The sequence below is a fragment of the Sphaerodactylus townsendi genome, linkage group LG03 (assembly GCF_021028975.2).
Source record: "Sphaerodactylus townsendi isolate TG3544 linkage group LG03, MPM_Stown_v2.3, whole genome shotgun sequence".
NCBI classification, from domain to species: Eukaryota; Metazoa; Chordata; class Lepidosauria; order Squamata; family Sphaerodactylidae; genus Sphaerodactylus; species Sphaerodactylus townsendi.
The window spans coordinates 154751479-154763903 of NC_059427.1; the positions used below are offsets into that span (position 1 = coordinate 154751479).

Sequence of the window (12425 nt, forward strand, 5' to 3'; positions counted from 1 at the left end):
CAGACTGTCACAGGAGCTACTGAGAGTCAATTCAAAAACTCAGAGTCCGGCTTTTGGGTCACACTAAAATGTGTGGAGACGATGCAAACTTTTATTTGGCGGGGGAGGGGGGGAGCGCTTCCCCCTTTCTGTCCTGCCGTTGTATGCCGCTTCGCTCCTCCGTAGTTCTCGATTAGAGCCACGCTGCTTTTGGGAGGACCTATACCGCACGTAGCCTGCAGGGGGAGACCTGTCGATCTGGCCCTGGAGGCGCTCTATCCCGGCGTCGTGCCCATGCGTTTGCCATTGACTGCTCTCTATGGTCTGGCTACAACGGCGCTGCGCAGAACCGCGCTGTCCACGACCTCGCTGGTTCTAGCGCGTAAGAAGAGGTCTGCACTGGGGAGGAGAAGGGAGGGAGATTATAGCTTCCGGGTCAAGGCGGGGTTGAAATCGCCCCGCTCTCCAGCTCCCCCTCCCAGACCCGCCGAGGCCGCCGCCGCAAGAGCAGCTGTCGCAGCCCCTTCCCGCTGCCCTCGCCCTCCTCCCGCCGCCGCCATCCCGCCCGCCCGCCCCGGCTCTCTCCTCCTCCCCTCCCCCCGTCCCGCTCCCTCCGCCCGCCCCGGAGACCCGCGCACCGCCCGCCCTCCCTCCTCCCGCTCCCCCGTCCCACTCCCTCCCCCCGCCCGAGAGAGTGACTGAACGCGCGCGCGGCCGGGCCCAACCACCGCCGCCAGGTAAGGGCTGCCTCCCTCCCTTCCCCCCCTACGCTTCCAATCCAAATCCCCGGCCTCGCGTAGCGTCGCGTCCCCGTCGCCCGCTACCAAGGCCGGCCGCGGTGGTAAGCCAGCCCGGGGATGGCCTGCGGCCTAGTGCGGCCTAGTCGCGCCCGAGTGCGTGTGTGAAGTTGGCGGTGTGGGGGTCGGCGCTGCGGCCTTCGCCTGCGTCTTGGAGAACAGCTGCGGAACGGAGAGCGCGAGGAAAGAGAGGGGAAAAGGGAGGCCGAGAGCGTGGTTCGCGGGGGGGGCGCTGTTGCTGCGTCACATTGGGAGGGAAGCTAGGCCCGAGCCTGGGCCGCGCGCTGCGGGGGGAGGGGCGGAGGTTCTGCCCTGGGAGGAGGTGGAGGAGGAGGCGGTGTTGACGCGAACGCGGCCGACTGGGAGGATGGAGGAGGGCCGTGAGTCGGCGCCGGGCGGGTTCATCTCTCCGCTGGAGGGAGAACAGGAGCCAAGTACATCCATAGGCCTTTATTGACATCAAAAGTAGAATCCAATGCAATAATTAAAAGGAGTCACAGTTGATCAGCGTTAAAAACAGGGGAAAACAAAATTTCAAAAATATGCAAATGCTATAATGTTGTAGTACCTAATTTTACAAAAGAGAAGAGAGGCCGTAATGCGTGCAGCGCCCTCTTCGTCTTCCCTGCGCTTCTCCCCCTCCCCCCTTTTTTAGACCGCTTATGTCTCAGTGGGAGGAAAGTCCTTGTGAGAAGTTTTGTAACCCAATGGGGGTGGGCGGGGGTGGCGATTTAGAGTCGATATGCCAATGAACTTACCTTATTTATTTTGTTAGTTCAATTTATATGCCGTCCTCCCCGGAAAGGCTCAGCGTGATAAATATGAATATTAAAATACATTTTTCAACTTCATTAACTTGACATAAAATTTAGAGTTTTTGACGTGTCCAAGTAGGAATATTTTTAAAAATTTATGTAAAACTGCAGATTGTGAATTTTAGCTTGATAAAAAAGATGGTCTGTAAAACTGACAAGTTTCTTTAAACTATTGAAGTAGCACATTTCAATAACTGCCATGCATTTAAATGTATGCATGGCTTAGAGATGAGGTAGTGTGTAGATCTGATTTTGTTTTGCTGGGGGGGGTGGGAAAGGTGCAAAGCAGAATGGACAGATTTGAGAGGGGAATTTGTTCAAGGGGGGGAGAGATGAAGTGCTCCTAATAGGATTTTCTGGTATTAGGCCTATGCTAATTGGAAGGTTGGTCTGTATTCTTCATTATAACTCTAATGTGATGTGGATTCCATCACAAAATCCCAAAAATTCCAGACAGTCTTAGTGAGTAGTAACTTGAAATCTGTGGCATTCCGAAACTGTTAGTTTTGGAAAGCAGCATCGTTTAGAATTTGTGCCCACCTCCAATATTTGAAGTCAATTGTAGGGAGGTAAATAATGAAGCATTTGGTCAGACTGCAAATAATGCTGTTTTAAACATCTGGGCCAACCTAGGTAATGTGGCAAAAATGGCAAATCTTAAATGTGAGTAAAAGCCATAAAAGCCTTTGAGGTTTCAGGGTTTTTGCTAGCTAACCTAGTGTTACAAATATTAAAAATAATTTTTTCAACTTCATTGATTTTTCCAAAGTTCAAATGCTTACTTAAAGATCCTTTGTCTTTAAAATAAAGCATTGTGCTATCCTGTTTTTGCTAAATACCATATTACAACTTGCTGATTTGAAGACTTGTTGATGCATGCAGCAGAATAGAGGGGTAAAGTTGTGAGATAGTAGAATGGAAAGAACCCCTCAAGACTGCAGGGTCACTCAGATCTTTGAATCCTAACTTGGAGAATTCCTTCTAGATTTTTTACTTGTAGAGAATTTACATGGGGAGTTTTCAAAATTGGTAGTTTTAAGGTACACACACACACACACACCCGGTCTTCCCATTCTTACTATGTAAACCATGTACTGGTTTACATTGGTCAGTATTACGACTGTCCTGTAGTAAAGGGAACATCCTTTATACATAGTCAGAAGTACTTTATTTGGTGCAAGTCCAAGTTTTGAAAAGACGTTTGTGGCACTTGTCATATAGTTGGACCTCAAAAGTCATGGAATTTAAATAGTTTTGTTGTGTGGGTTTATTGGTCCCCACAATGTCTGGTATGGGAAAGACTCTGAAAGTGACTGGGGGAAGCATCTCTGCTGAAGTTATTTGTGGGTTTCTCAGCAGTCGAGCTGGAGAGTGAAAGTGACAATTGATCTCTCTCCTGGCAAGGGAGGGGGAAGAGGAGATGGCACATCCAAGGTATTCAAGGGGGGATGTGCTTCCTTGGTGTCATCCTGGTGTGCCTCATGGATCAGCTTTAGCACATGGTCCTTAATAAGAATTAACACTTCTGGCTGCCAAGTACCACCTGACCAGGTTGTGACTAAACATATGAAAGGTGTGAGCCTGTGGGCATCAACCAATTAGCCGCAATGAACACTTGTAAATCTGCGGTTTCTGACAGCTTGTCAGTTTGCTCGATGTATTACCGGAACAAATTACACTGGGACAAGGGACACTAGGGGTTCAGTTCTTCCTCAAGAAAGGAGGGTGAACAAATGTTAAAACTCACCTTTCCTTGTTTGATCCACATATTTTTCTGTTGTAGTTCGATTTCCCCCCCAGTGACCAAAGATTTGACCACTGACTAAGCCTGACTTAACTGAACACAGCTCAAGATGGACACCGGTGTTATCGAAGGAGGTTTAAATGTCACACTCACCATTCGCCTACTTATGCATGGAAAGGTACTTGCACTGTGTCGTCTTGTCTGCTTCAGACTGAAACTAGGTCACAGTAAATGTCTTAGAAAACCCAGTTGTCTGATCAAATTAAAACATCATCTTGCTCTTGTGTGCCGTGTTCTTTTTAGCAGCACTGCATTAATCCTAGTGGAAGGTATCCATAACTCAGCAGCCCTTAATAAAAATAGACTAGATGAGTATTTTTGGAGAACAGATAAAGCCTCCTTGTTAACAGTACTTTTAATTGGACTCCTATGTGATTTTGTTTGTGCATTATACGCGTTCCGTGGTAAGGGTACTGTATCAATTTTTTTAAAAAGTATCTGCTGTTAATAGTGAGGATTAGTATTTTATGTGGTTCTGAGAGTGTTTGAAATTTGCTGTTTCTTATTGCAGGAGGTTGGAAGCATTATCGGGAAGGTATGTGATGCAGTTTAATTTTACTTTATTATTCCTCTTCAAATTAGGGCACTAATAACCAGTTTGTTCTTCTCCCCCCCCTCCTCCACTTGTTTATATAGAAAGGAGAATCCGTGAAGAAGATGCGTGAAGAGGTAGGTCCTTTGGGAGGAAAGACCCGAGGTGTGGGCTACAAGTGTCTTTTAAGATAAACCAGGGCATTTTACGAGTAGTAAAAGCAGCTTGAGTGTGTGTGAGTTGGCGGGGATTATAAGATGAAATGTGAAGGTACTCTTACCCAGTCGTAACTTGGATGTAGGAGGAGGGAGGTCTGTAGAGTTGAGCTGTAATAATTTATATTGCAGCTTTCAAAAGCTGTGAGCCCAGATTTGGGCCGCTTGGTTGCTTCAATGATGCAAAAAAAAAAAAGAGCCATCTGATCCTCTGCATGCAGGAAGTAGATCGGACTGAGTTAATTGGGCTTATCCCTAAGTGAGTGTACGTTGGATTGTAGCCTTACTTAGATAATATGGTGTAATAGCTGAAGGTGCATCAGATTTGTATATAGGTATTTTACTGACAAAATGATGTCGAAACTTTTAAGGGCTGGTCTTTGACCGCAATAAAGTTCTTACTTAGATATTCAAATTTGGAGGAAGGATGGAATTGCAAGTGCCAGCCTTAGTTGACCTGCAACAAATTTTATTCCTCCTTTAGAGTGGTGCTCGCATTAACATCTCAGAAGGGAACTGCCCAGAACGGATTATCACTCTTGCTGGACCCACCAATGCCATCTTCAAAGCATTTGCTATGATCATTGACAAACTGGAAGAGGTGTGTGTTGATCTTGTATTGTCTAGGCCTGTAGGTCTTGGGACGTGAATAGAAGAAATACGTGTTCCTCCTTTACTGGAATGAAACCAGAGCAATGTGTGTTCCATGACACTTCTGTATTAGAGGCAAATATTTTGTTTTGCACAAAAGCACTTTGGAATCCATCAAACACTTACACTGATGAACAAATCTCTGTCAGCAGGGTACAACTTCCTTGCTGCCCAGTTCCCTTCCTACATATCAAAATGTCCCCTGATGGGGGATGGGGAGCCCCGAAGAACAGCATGTGACATCTATGCTGTGGGTGGTAGTGGGGCCTGGTGAAAATCATCATCCCTTCTTTCAGCAGAAATCCTCTGGCGTTCAATCCTAGGAGAAAGCTAGCTGAGCTTTGTTCAGCCGCACACTGCATTCAGTGGAGAACAGGTTTTCACAATGCATGTGATGGACACTAGATTTTTGAGAGGTTTAGGTAACTTGGTTTCAGCATTATAAAAATATGTGGTGTTATTCTGTTCAAGAGTGTAGGGGTACATTGAGCAAATTGTGGAAATATGGAGAGCTTGTTCATTCATTGCTTTTCAAAATCACGCTAATGGGCAAAGTAGCCTTTTCCTTTGTCTGAGCTATAGGTTAGTTATGCGTTAAGACTTGGAACCCCAAAGACCAGAAATACAGTAACACAAGAGATAATAATTCACCTTGAGGCTGGCATAAAAGTCAATTTTTTAGTATGCACATTGTGGTCTTGCTGTAAAGCTTTCACCCTAGTCCATGTTTAGCTGAATTTTTGTTGGACCTAAGAGCCAGGCTTATTCCCTAGACCCTGTCCCAGGTAGTCATGATTTTAAAAAATTGCAACACTTCCTCTCCTTTGTTATTTTTACTTATGTGGTACCAAATTGAAATTTCACAATCGGAGTTGGGTTTCTCTGCAAATGTGACTTAAACAGCTGGTTGCTGGCACAAAGAAAACTTGCTTAGAAGAGGCAGGGGAAAGTTTGAGGTCTATGGATGTGTACCTGTCTTACAGGTAAGGCTACAGCTAGGTTTCCTTTCCCCAGACAAGCATCACTTAAGCTTGCTTGTCATCCAAGGCCCCCTTTTCTTGGGCAGATTTTCCTGTTGCAGGCTACCAGTCCCCCAGGCTAGAAAGCAACCTCTATGTTTCATTGAGCATGGAAACAGTTGAGACAAATCTGTACTGCTAAACCTCTAATGGGTGAGCACTGCAGCCTCCCCCTTGGAGCTTCGTTTCACCAGGATGCTTCCACAGATGGAAGAATCTCCACCCATGGAGCACAGCTTCTCTGCCTCCCCCTTCCCACTGCAGTTCAAAATCCCCCCCTCCCCCAATTCTGAGTTTCAGCAGACAGGGAGAGGTGAGAGAGTTGCACTCAAGGTGGAAATCCTCCAGTCCAATGGATGCAAGCCATTGCCTTTGTGCCCCAGGATGGCCCCTGTGTGTGCCATGTTGCCACCCTCAGTCTCCCTGCTTTAGGGGAGGGACCACCTGCAACCTTTGCAGAAGCAAAGCCCAGAGCTGACTCCAGTTTGACCACCTGCAGAGTGAGAAGCACTAGGTGTCAATCTTGGGAGATTGTGTCAAGGATAGAGGGCATCTTTCAATCCAGCCTCACAAGCAGTTCCCCACAAAGGTATTTGTGCATACACCAGCCAGTACCTGCAGCGGCAGCATCTAGCATATAACGTCTGTGGGTTTATTGTTCTTGGCTGTCCCCAGCCAGCACCTCAAAGTTGCCCTTTTCTGACTTGAGCCCAAGATGCTGTGATTCCTACCCTGTTTCCCCGAATATAAGACATCCCCTAAAAATAAGACATATTAGAGGTTTTGCTGAAGTGTGAAATATAAGGCATCCTCCAAAAGTAAGACGTAGCAAAGTTTTTGTTTGGAAGCATGCCCGACGAACAGAACACAGAAAAATAAGACATCCCCTGAAAATAAGACATAGCGCATCTTTGGGAGCAAAAATTAATATAAGACACTGTCTTATATTCGGGGAAACACGGTAGGAGAAATGATTGGCACTCTACTGATGTTTTGCAGTTGTTGTAGCAGTCGTGGCATCTCAGCCTGCTCCAGTAGGAGTCTTCTTCGAGACATCTGGGCCTCCTGGTGGCAATTGTAATGCCTTGACTTCACTTAGGAGGTGATAGCTTCCATCGGACTGAAACACCCCCCTCTCCAGGATCACTTGGACTTAGCCAAGCTGTGAACTTGCACTATTATTCTTTCTGGTTAAGGATCCAAAACAGTGACTGTAGATCTGTGTAACTTTTATGATGCTGGTGGGAGGAGAGAAAGCAGTGGAACAGTTCTCTGCTTCACATATCCTGGGACTTGAATCAAACTTTGTTCCCATATTCTTTCTTTTATTGCTGTTGAAGTGTCTAGAACTGGAACAAGACCACATATTTGTCTTCCCTTGGTTACAGCCTAACATGCAGACCTGATAATTGATGCTAAGACTGTTGGTTTTGAAAATGTAAACCAACTCTTTTTTTGGCATTGCCATCTTGAGCTAGTGGCATAAGTGGATCCCCTAATGAGCTACCTACCAAATTAGTAACTTGCTGGAGACATGGTTTCCTCTAGCTCAGTGGTTCTCAACCTGTGGGTCGCGACTCCTTTGGGGGTCAAACGATCCTTTCACAGGGGTCGCCTAAGACTCTGCATCAGTGTTCTCCATCTGTAAAATGGATACATGTTAGGGTTGGGGGTCACCACAACATGAGGAACTGTATTAAAGGGTCGCAGCATTAGGAAGGTTGAGAGCCACTGCTCTAGCTGATCATCTTGGTGCTGTTTCAAGACAGCACCTCCAAATTTGGTTTGCTGGTCTGCGACTTGGTTGGACTTAATCTTTCATCTTTGCAGGTTCCTATTTTTTTAAACAGTATTTATTTTCTGCCTTTCTCAGTGAGATTCAAAGTAGATGGCCCCGTGTAACTCAAGGCAATTAATATGATGAGGCATCTGATGAGCAGTGTACTGAGACTCGGATTATGCCACCCTGAACAAGCATAGAATAGGAGATGTAATCCTTGCTCCGCATTGGTCAGATGGCCTTCGCCTTGTTCTAGCAGTGAAACGTTTCAAAAAGCCACATATTGATGTTTGTGTCCCTTTTAAAAGTAAATGGTTTTCTGTCTGGGTGTATTAACTTTGTCTTTTGACCGCTGAAGTACAGCACCTGAGCCTTAGCTGAATGGCGGTAATCGGAACCTTTTTGCTTGACCCCATCCCCTTTTGTTGCCTTGAGTTGCTGTCTTTGATACGTGGAAAGTGGTGTCTCATTGCTTTCCACATAGAGCTCTGAAGCTTGCACTACAGCCATCAAGTTTAGATTTTTAGGGACTGTAATTAGTTCAGTTTCCATCATGGCCAGAATTCGAAGATATCGTGTTGAAGCCCTTGTGCAAATACAGTTTCCGTTTCTAATTTCCAGACAACTGAAAGCTTGACTTTATTGGGCTAAATTAGATTATAACATCTAGCTGCAATTCTGTGTTCCGTTCCACAGTGCGGGATGTGATTTATAGTAACAGCCATTGGCTCATACTTACAATGGCAAATAATGCTGATGGAAACTGGTTTCTTTAGCATGTCAGTAGAACTGCATATTCTGAACACATTCCCTAGGGAAAAAGTATCTGGAAGCTATAGAACAAACCTTATCGTTACTGGTGCTCCATACAAAGTAAAGATCTCTTTGTTGGTAAAATGGAGTTTTTTGGGAAATGCAAGTGCCTACTTCTGGTTGCTTGTGAAGCGACTTTACTGCTGAATGTCTATGATACTCTGGTTGCTCTGAGTCTAGCTCAGGAGTATGCAGTCTTCTGGATGAGGTACTGAAGAAAATTGAATTGACAGCTCCGTTACTATCTGTTTGGATACAAGTATACCTGATCTTTTGACTCAGCACATTCAGGAGCTGAATATTAGTGGTCCATAATAACATTTGAAAGAGAATATTTAGATTGTAGTCAAATTTTGTGATATATGTGTTGCCAAAATAACTGCATCTGAATTTGAGATTTCTGCGGCTGAAGAAATGGATGAATGTTATTGTATTTTTATTTTATTTTGAGATTTCTACGCCACCCTTTCCAGTCGGCATATTTGAAGCCCAAGTTGTTCAAACTTAAACATTCTCTGTTTCTCAGGATATCAGCAGCTCAATGACCAACAGCACGGCCTCTAGCAGGCCACCCGTTACCCTGAGACTTGTGGTCCCTGCCAGTCAGTGTGGTTCTCTCATTGGGAAAGGAGGATGCAAGATCAAGGAGATCAGAGAGGTACGTCTGCTTGACTCCCAGTCCTGCAAAGGTTCCTTGCTGCTGTCTCCAGATTCCACACTCCCCTCCATCTAGCCCCCTCCCGATCCATCCTACCCTGTGACAAACGCATGGTACCCAAATGAGTACTTTGCGTCATTTGGCTTAATACAGCCATTTATATTTAGGCCTCATGACACTTAGACTAGCTGGAGCCAGGCATAGTGCAGTCAAGGGCTTTTTGTAAGTTTGCCCTCCCTTTGCATCCCTTCTGATCTTATTGTCAAATAGGTGGCAGAACCGAGTCAGGGCAGGTAGAGCCTGGGACCATTTCTGCCCTGTTAGGTTGTCTTTTAACAGACTTCATCTGTTCTGTATATTAATTGGGAAGAATGCACAGTGAGAACTGAAGCTTAACCTTTGCTTGTAGGAGGTACTGACCAACTTTGTCTTTAGGGAACTACTTAGAGCACAGGGATACAGTGCAAGTCACCGTTGACCCCTGAAAATGTTTATGGATCCTTGCAACTCTGAAACTTTCCTTGTGCACTTTTTCTTAAACTCAAATCTTTTGACACGTCCCATGGTTTACATTTCCTAATCTTAATTGCAGCATCAGTATAAAGTAACAGGAGGTTGTCGTGTTGATGTCATTTTGACATCAGTCCTGAAGACAGACCAGTAAGCGGAACAAGAAAAATATTGGTGCTGTGAGGAAAAATCTTTTTGAGTTAACGACCCCTCCGTATTTTGCCTGTTCTTAGTCAGGGGTTTATGCATGGTAACATTGACAGAAAGTTTGCACAGCACGTAATGGAACAGAACATGGGGAGGAAAAAGGAATGTTTTATGTTCCTTTCAGTTCACTTAACCCTTCTTAAAGCATAGGAGATAGCTGTTATCTTTAATTTAGATTTGTTTACTGTTCTCTATGGTTGGGATGGATTAATTTTTTAAAATCTCGACAGCCCTACTCTTTAGGAAACACAAGCTCTAGTAGTTTTCGCCTCTACACTGGACAGTGTGCCACACTGGCAAGAACTACTTTTTAACACCAGCAACAGATTTAGGACTGCTGGGAGGCTACCATCTCTTCTACCATAATGAACATGTAGACATAGGTTAATGTAATCCTCTTAACATTTGAGCCATGTTTCAGGACTAGCTCTCAAGTTTAAATTGGCTTTTTTTTCTTGCCCAGGCCAAAATATTCCAAGCTAACCCTGAGTAGAATAAATAGACTATGTTGATCCAGATGTTTGTGAAATCACTACTTCTGATGAGGACAAGTAAGGCCTAACTGTAGAGCAGAGTATCAGAAGAGGTGTAAAAGGGAAGTGAGGGATTCAGCCTTGGTCCCTGAACATAATTTAAAAAACCCACCTCCTGTATTTGCATGCTAGACTGGGCTTTCATTTATCAGGCTTTTTGTGTAATCACGAGAGGGACATTTTCTCTCCTGGATGAGAGACAGAGTTTGGAGCCACCTTATCATGCCAGATTGCTCTTCAGCAGGCAGATCCTATTGCTTGTGGCGTCACAGTGGTCACACGATAAACCTGCGTTTCTGCTCGTGGCTAGCATTAACCTCTCCATCTCTATGTGGACAGAGGATATAATGTTTCCACCTAGAAGCAACCAGTAATTGTGCTGTAGGTCAGGGGAAAAATTACGAAGCAGAACGGCTGACTTGGTGTTTTTAATCTTAAGAGCACAGGGGCACAGGTCCAGGTGGCAGGAGACATGCTGCCCAACTCTACCGAGAGAGCAATTACCATTGCTGGGATCCCACAGTCCATCATTGAATGCGTCAAACAGATCTGTGTGGTCATGCTGGAGGTAAGTAATGAGGGTGGGGCAGCCTTCTTTCTTTCAAGTCTCCAGGCCACAAAAAGCAGCAGCCATACCGCCCTTAGGATTTGTATAAATAGAGGGCTGACCGCTAAAAGCTTTGGAGACTTCAGCAGAAGGGCAAAGGAGGCATTGTCACTGGATTGTGGCCAGCTGCGCTCTAGTTTTGGAACAGCTGATACAGAATTCCCTGTGCTGACAGCTGCATTGGCATGCTTGTTTTGCTTCACAATGTAGCAGCGGGGTGCTTCAGTTTCTGTCACCTTAGCGATGATATGCAGTGGTTGAAGCAGTGCTTGGAGAAGGCATTGCTGATGTTGGATACTGACTGAGTTGGGGGGGTTCTTAAGACGCCAATTTTTACTCTTGGAGCAAACCTGTGGGATCGAATCACAAGTAACTGTTGGAAACATAGTGGGGGCACACTTCTTTCATAGAAGGGTCAGTGTGGTTGTAGTCAGTGGTGGGATTCAGCCGGTTCGCACCACTTCAGCAGAACCCGTTGTTAAAATTGTGCTTGTAAACAACCAGTTGTTAAATTATTTTAATCCCTCCACTGGTGGTGGTACTGTGATCCCCAGCATTTCCTGGAAACAGGGTTTTTAGCCACTTGAATAAAAAAGTGTGGTTATTGTATCCGTCTTGGATCCAGAAAGATCCAAGTTGGAATCGTCACTCTGTTGTGGAAGGTTTTGGGTAAACCTGGACCAGTCAAACACATTCAGCCTAACAAATGTATACTGCCTTGGATTCCTGTTGGGGAGGAAGGCATAGTTCTAATTAACTAGAGGTAATATTCCTTGTTTGCAAGTGAGCAGATTTTAAAAAGAGAAAGGAACTATGTAATGTGAGTTCCAGGCATTGTGCTGGGGAACAGATCATATGAACCCAGAAAATGCCAATGAGACAGCTGTCTTCCTACACAAGGGCATGCCAGGTTGTTGGGAGCACAGCCCTCCTGTATCATATTGATGGGAGTGTGGGTAGCCTGGCCCTCAGCCACTCCGCCTGTGGGCAATGTTGCAGCATTGAGAGAATCAGTCTAAATCCGCTCTGTGGAGGACTCTGTGCTGTGGCTTTTCTTGAGCGGTCCCCTTGTCACATCAGTGTCTCACATAGTTGCCCTTGTTTCACAGCCAGTCTATACTTAGGCCTGCATCAGATTCTCCTGGCAGACCTCGGCTGCTTTTCTTAGGTGTTTGTTGAAAGAGGAGGCTGTTCTTGTCAGAGAGCCTGTGCTGGAGAGAGAGTGACTCCTTGGTAACTGACCTGGTTGTTTTTTCCCCCCCCCTTCTTTAGTCTCCCCCAAAAGGTGTTACCATCCCCTACCGGCCTAAGCCATCCAGTTCTCCTGTCATCTTTGCAGGCGGTCAGGTAAGGCTCTTCTTCCTCTCGCTGGGCATGGGTGGGGGCAGTAGCCTACCAAGCTTCAACACTTCCAGCACACATCAAACCACTCTGTGCATGCTTATCACCTGTGCTGCCCACCTGGTCAGTGCAGTGCTACCTCTGCTGCTTTTGGTTTTGTTCTT

General features: G+C 45.5%; 1 protein-coding gene across 21 annotated transcripts in view; it reads left to right on the forward strand.

Moving 5' to 3' along the window:
• The first annotated feature begins 454 nt into the window (after positions 1 to 454).
• Positions 455 to 12425, forward strand: part of PCBP2 (poly(rC) binding protein 2) — a 28469-nt gene continuing 16498 nt past the window's right edge. For 6 of the 21 annotated variants that reach the window (XM_048491216.1, XM_048491217.1, XM_048491218.1 and 3 more), the window contains exons 1-8: positions 461 to 716; positions 3375 to 3513; positions 3907 to 3930; positions 4032 to 4064; positions 4627 to 4743; positions 8932 to 9063; positions 10753 to 10881; positions 12193 to 12267. In XM_048491216.1, the coding sequence (XP_048347173.1) occupies positions 3445 to 3513; positions 3907 to 3930; positions 4032 to 4064; positions 4627 to 4743; positions 8932 to 9063; positions 10753 to 10881; positions 12193 to 12267 (579 nt within the window). In that variant the 5' untranslated portion in view covers positions 461 to 716; positions 3375 to 3444. Of the gene's footprint in view, positions 717 to 3374; positions 3514 to 3906; positions 3931 to 4031; positions 4065 to 4626; positions 4744 to 8931; positions 9064 to 10752; positions 10882 to 12192; positions 12268 to 12425 lie in introns of all 21 variants that reach the window. The other 15 variants (XM_048491201.1, XM_048491208.1, XM_048491210.1 and 12 more) reach the window with 6 other exon arrangements.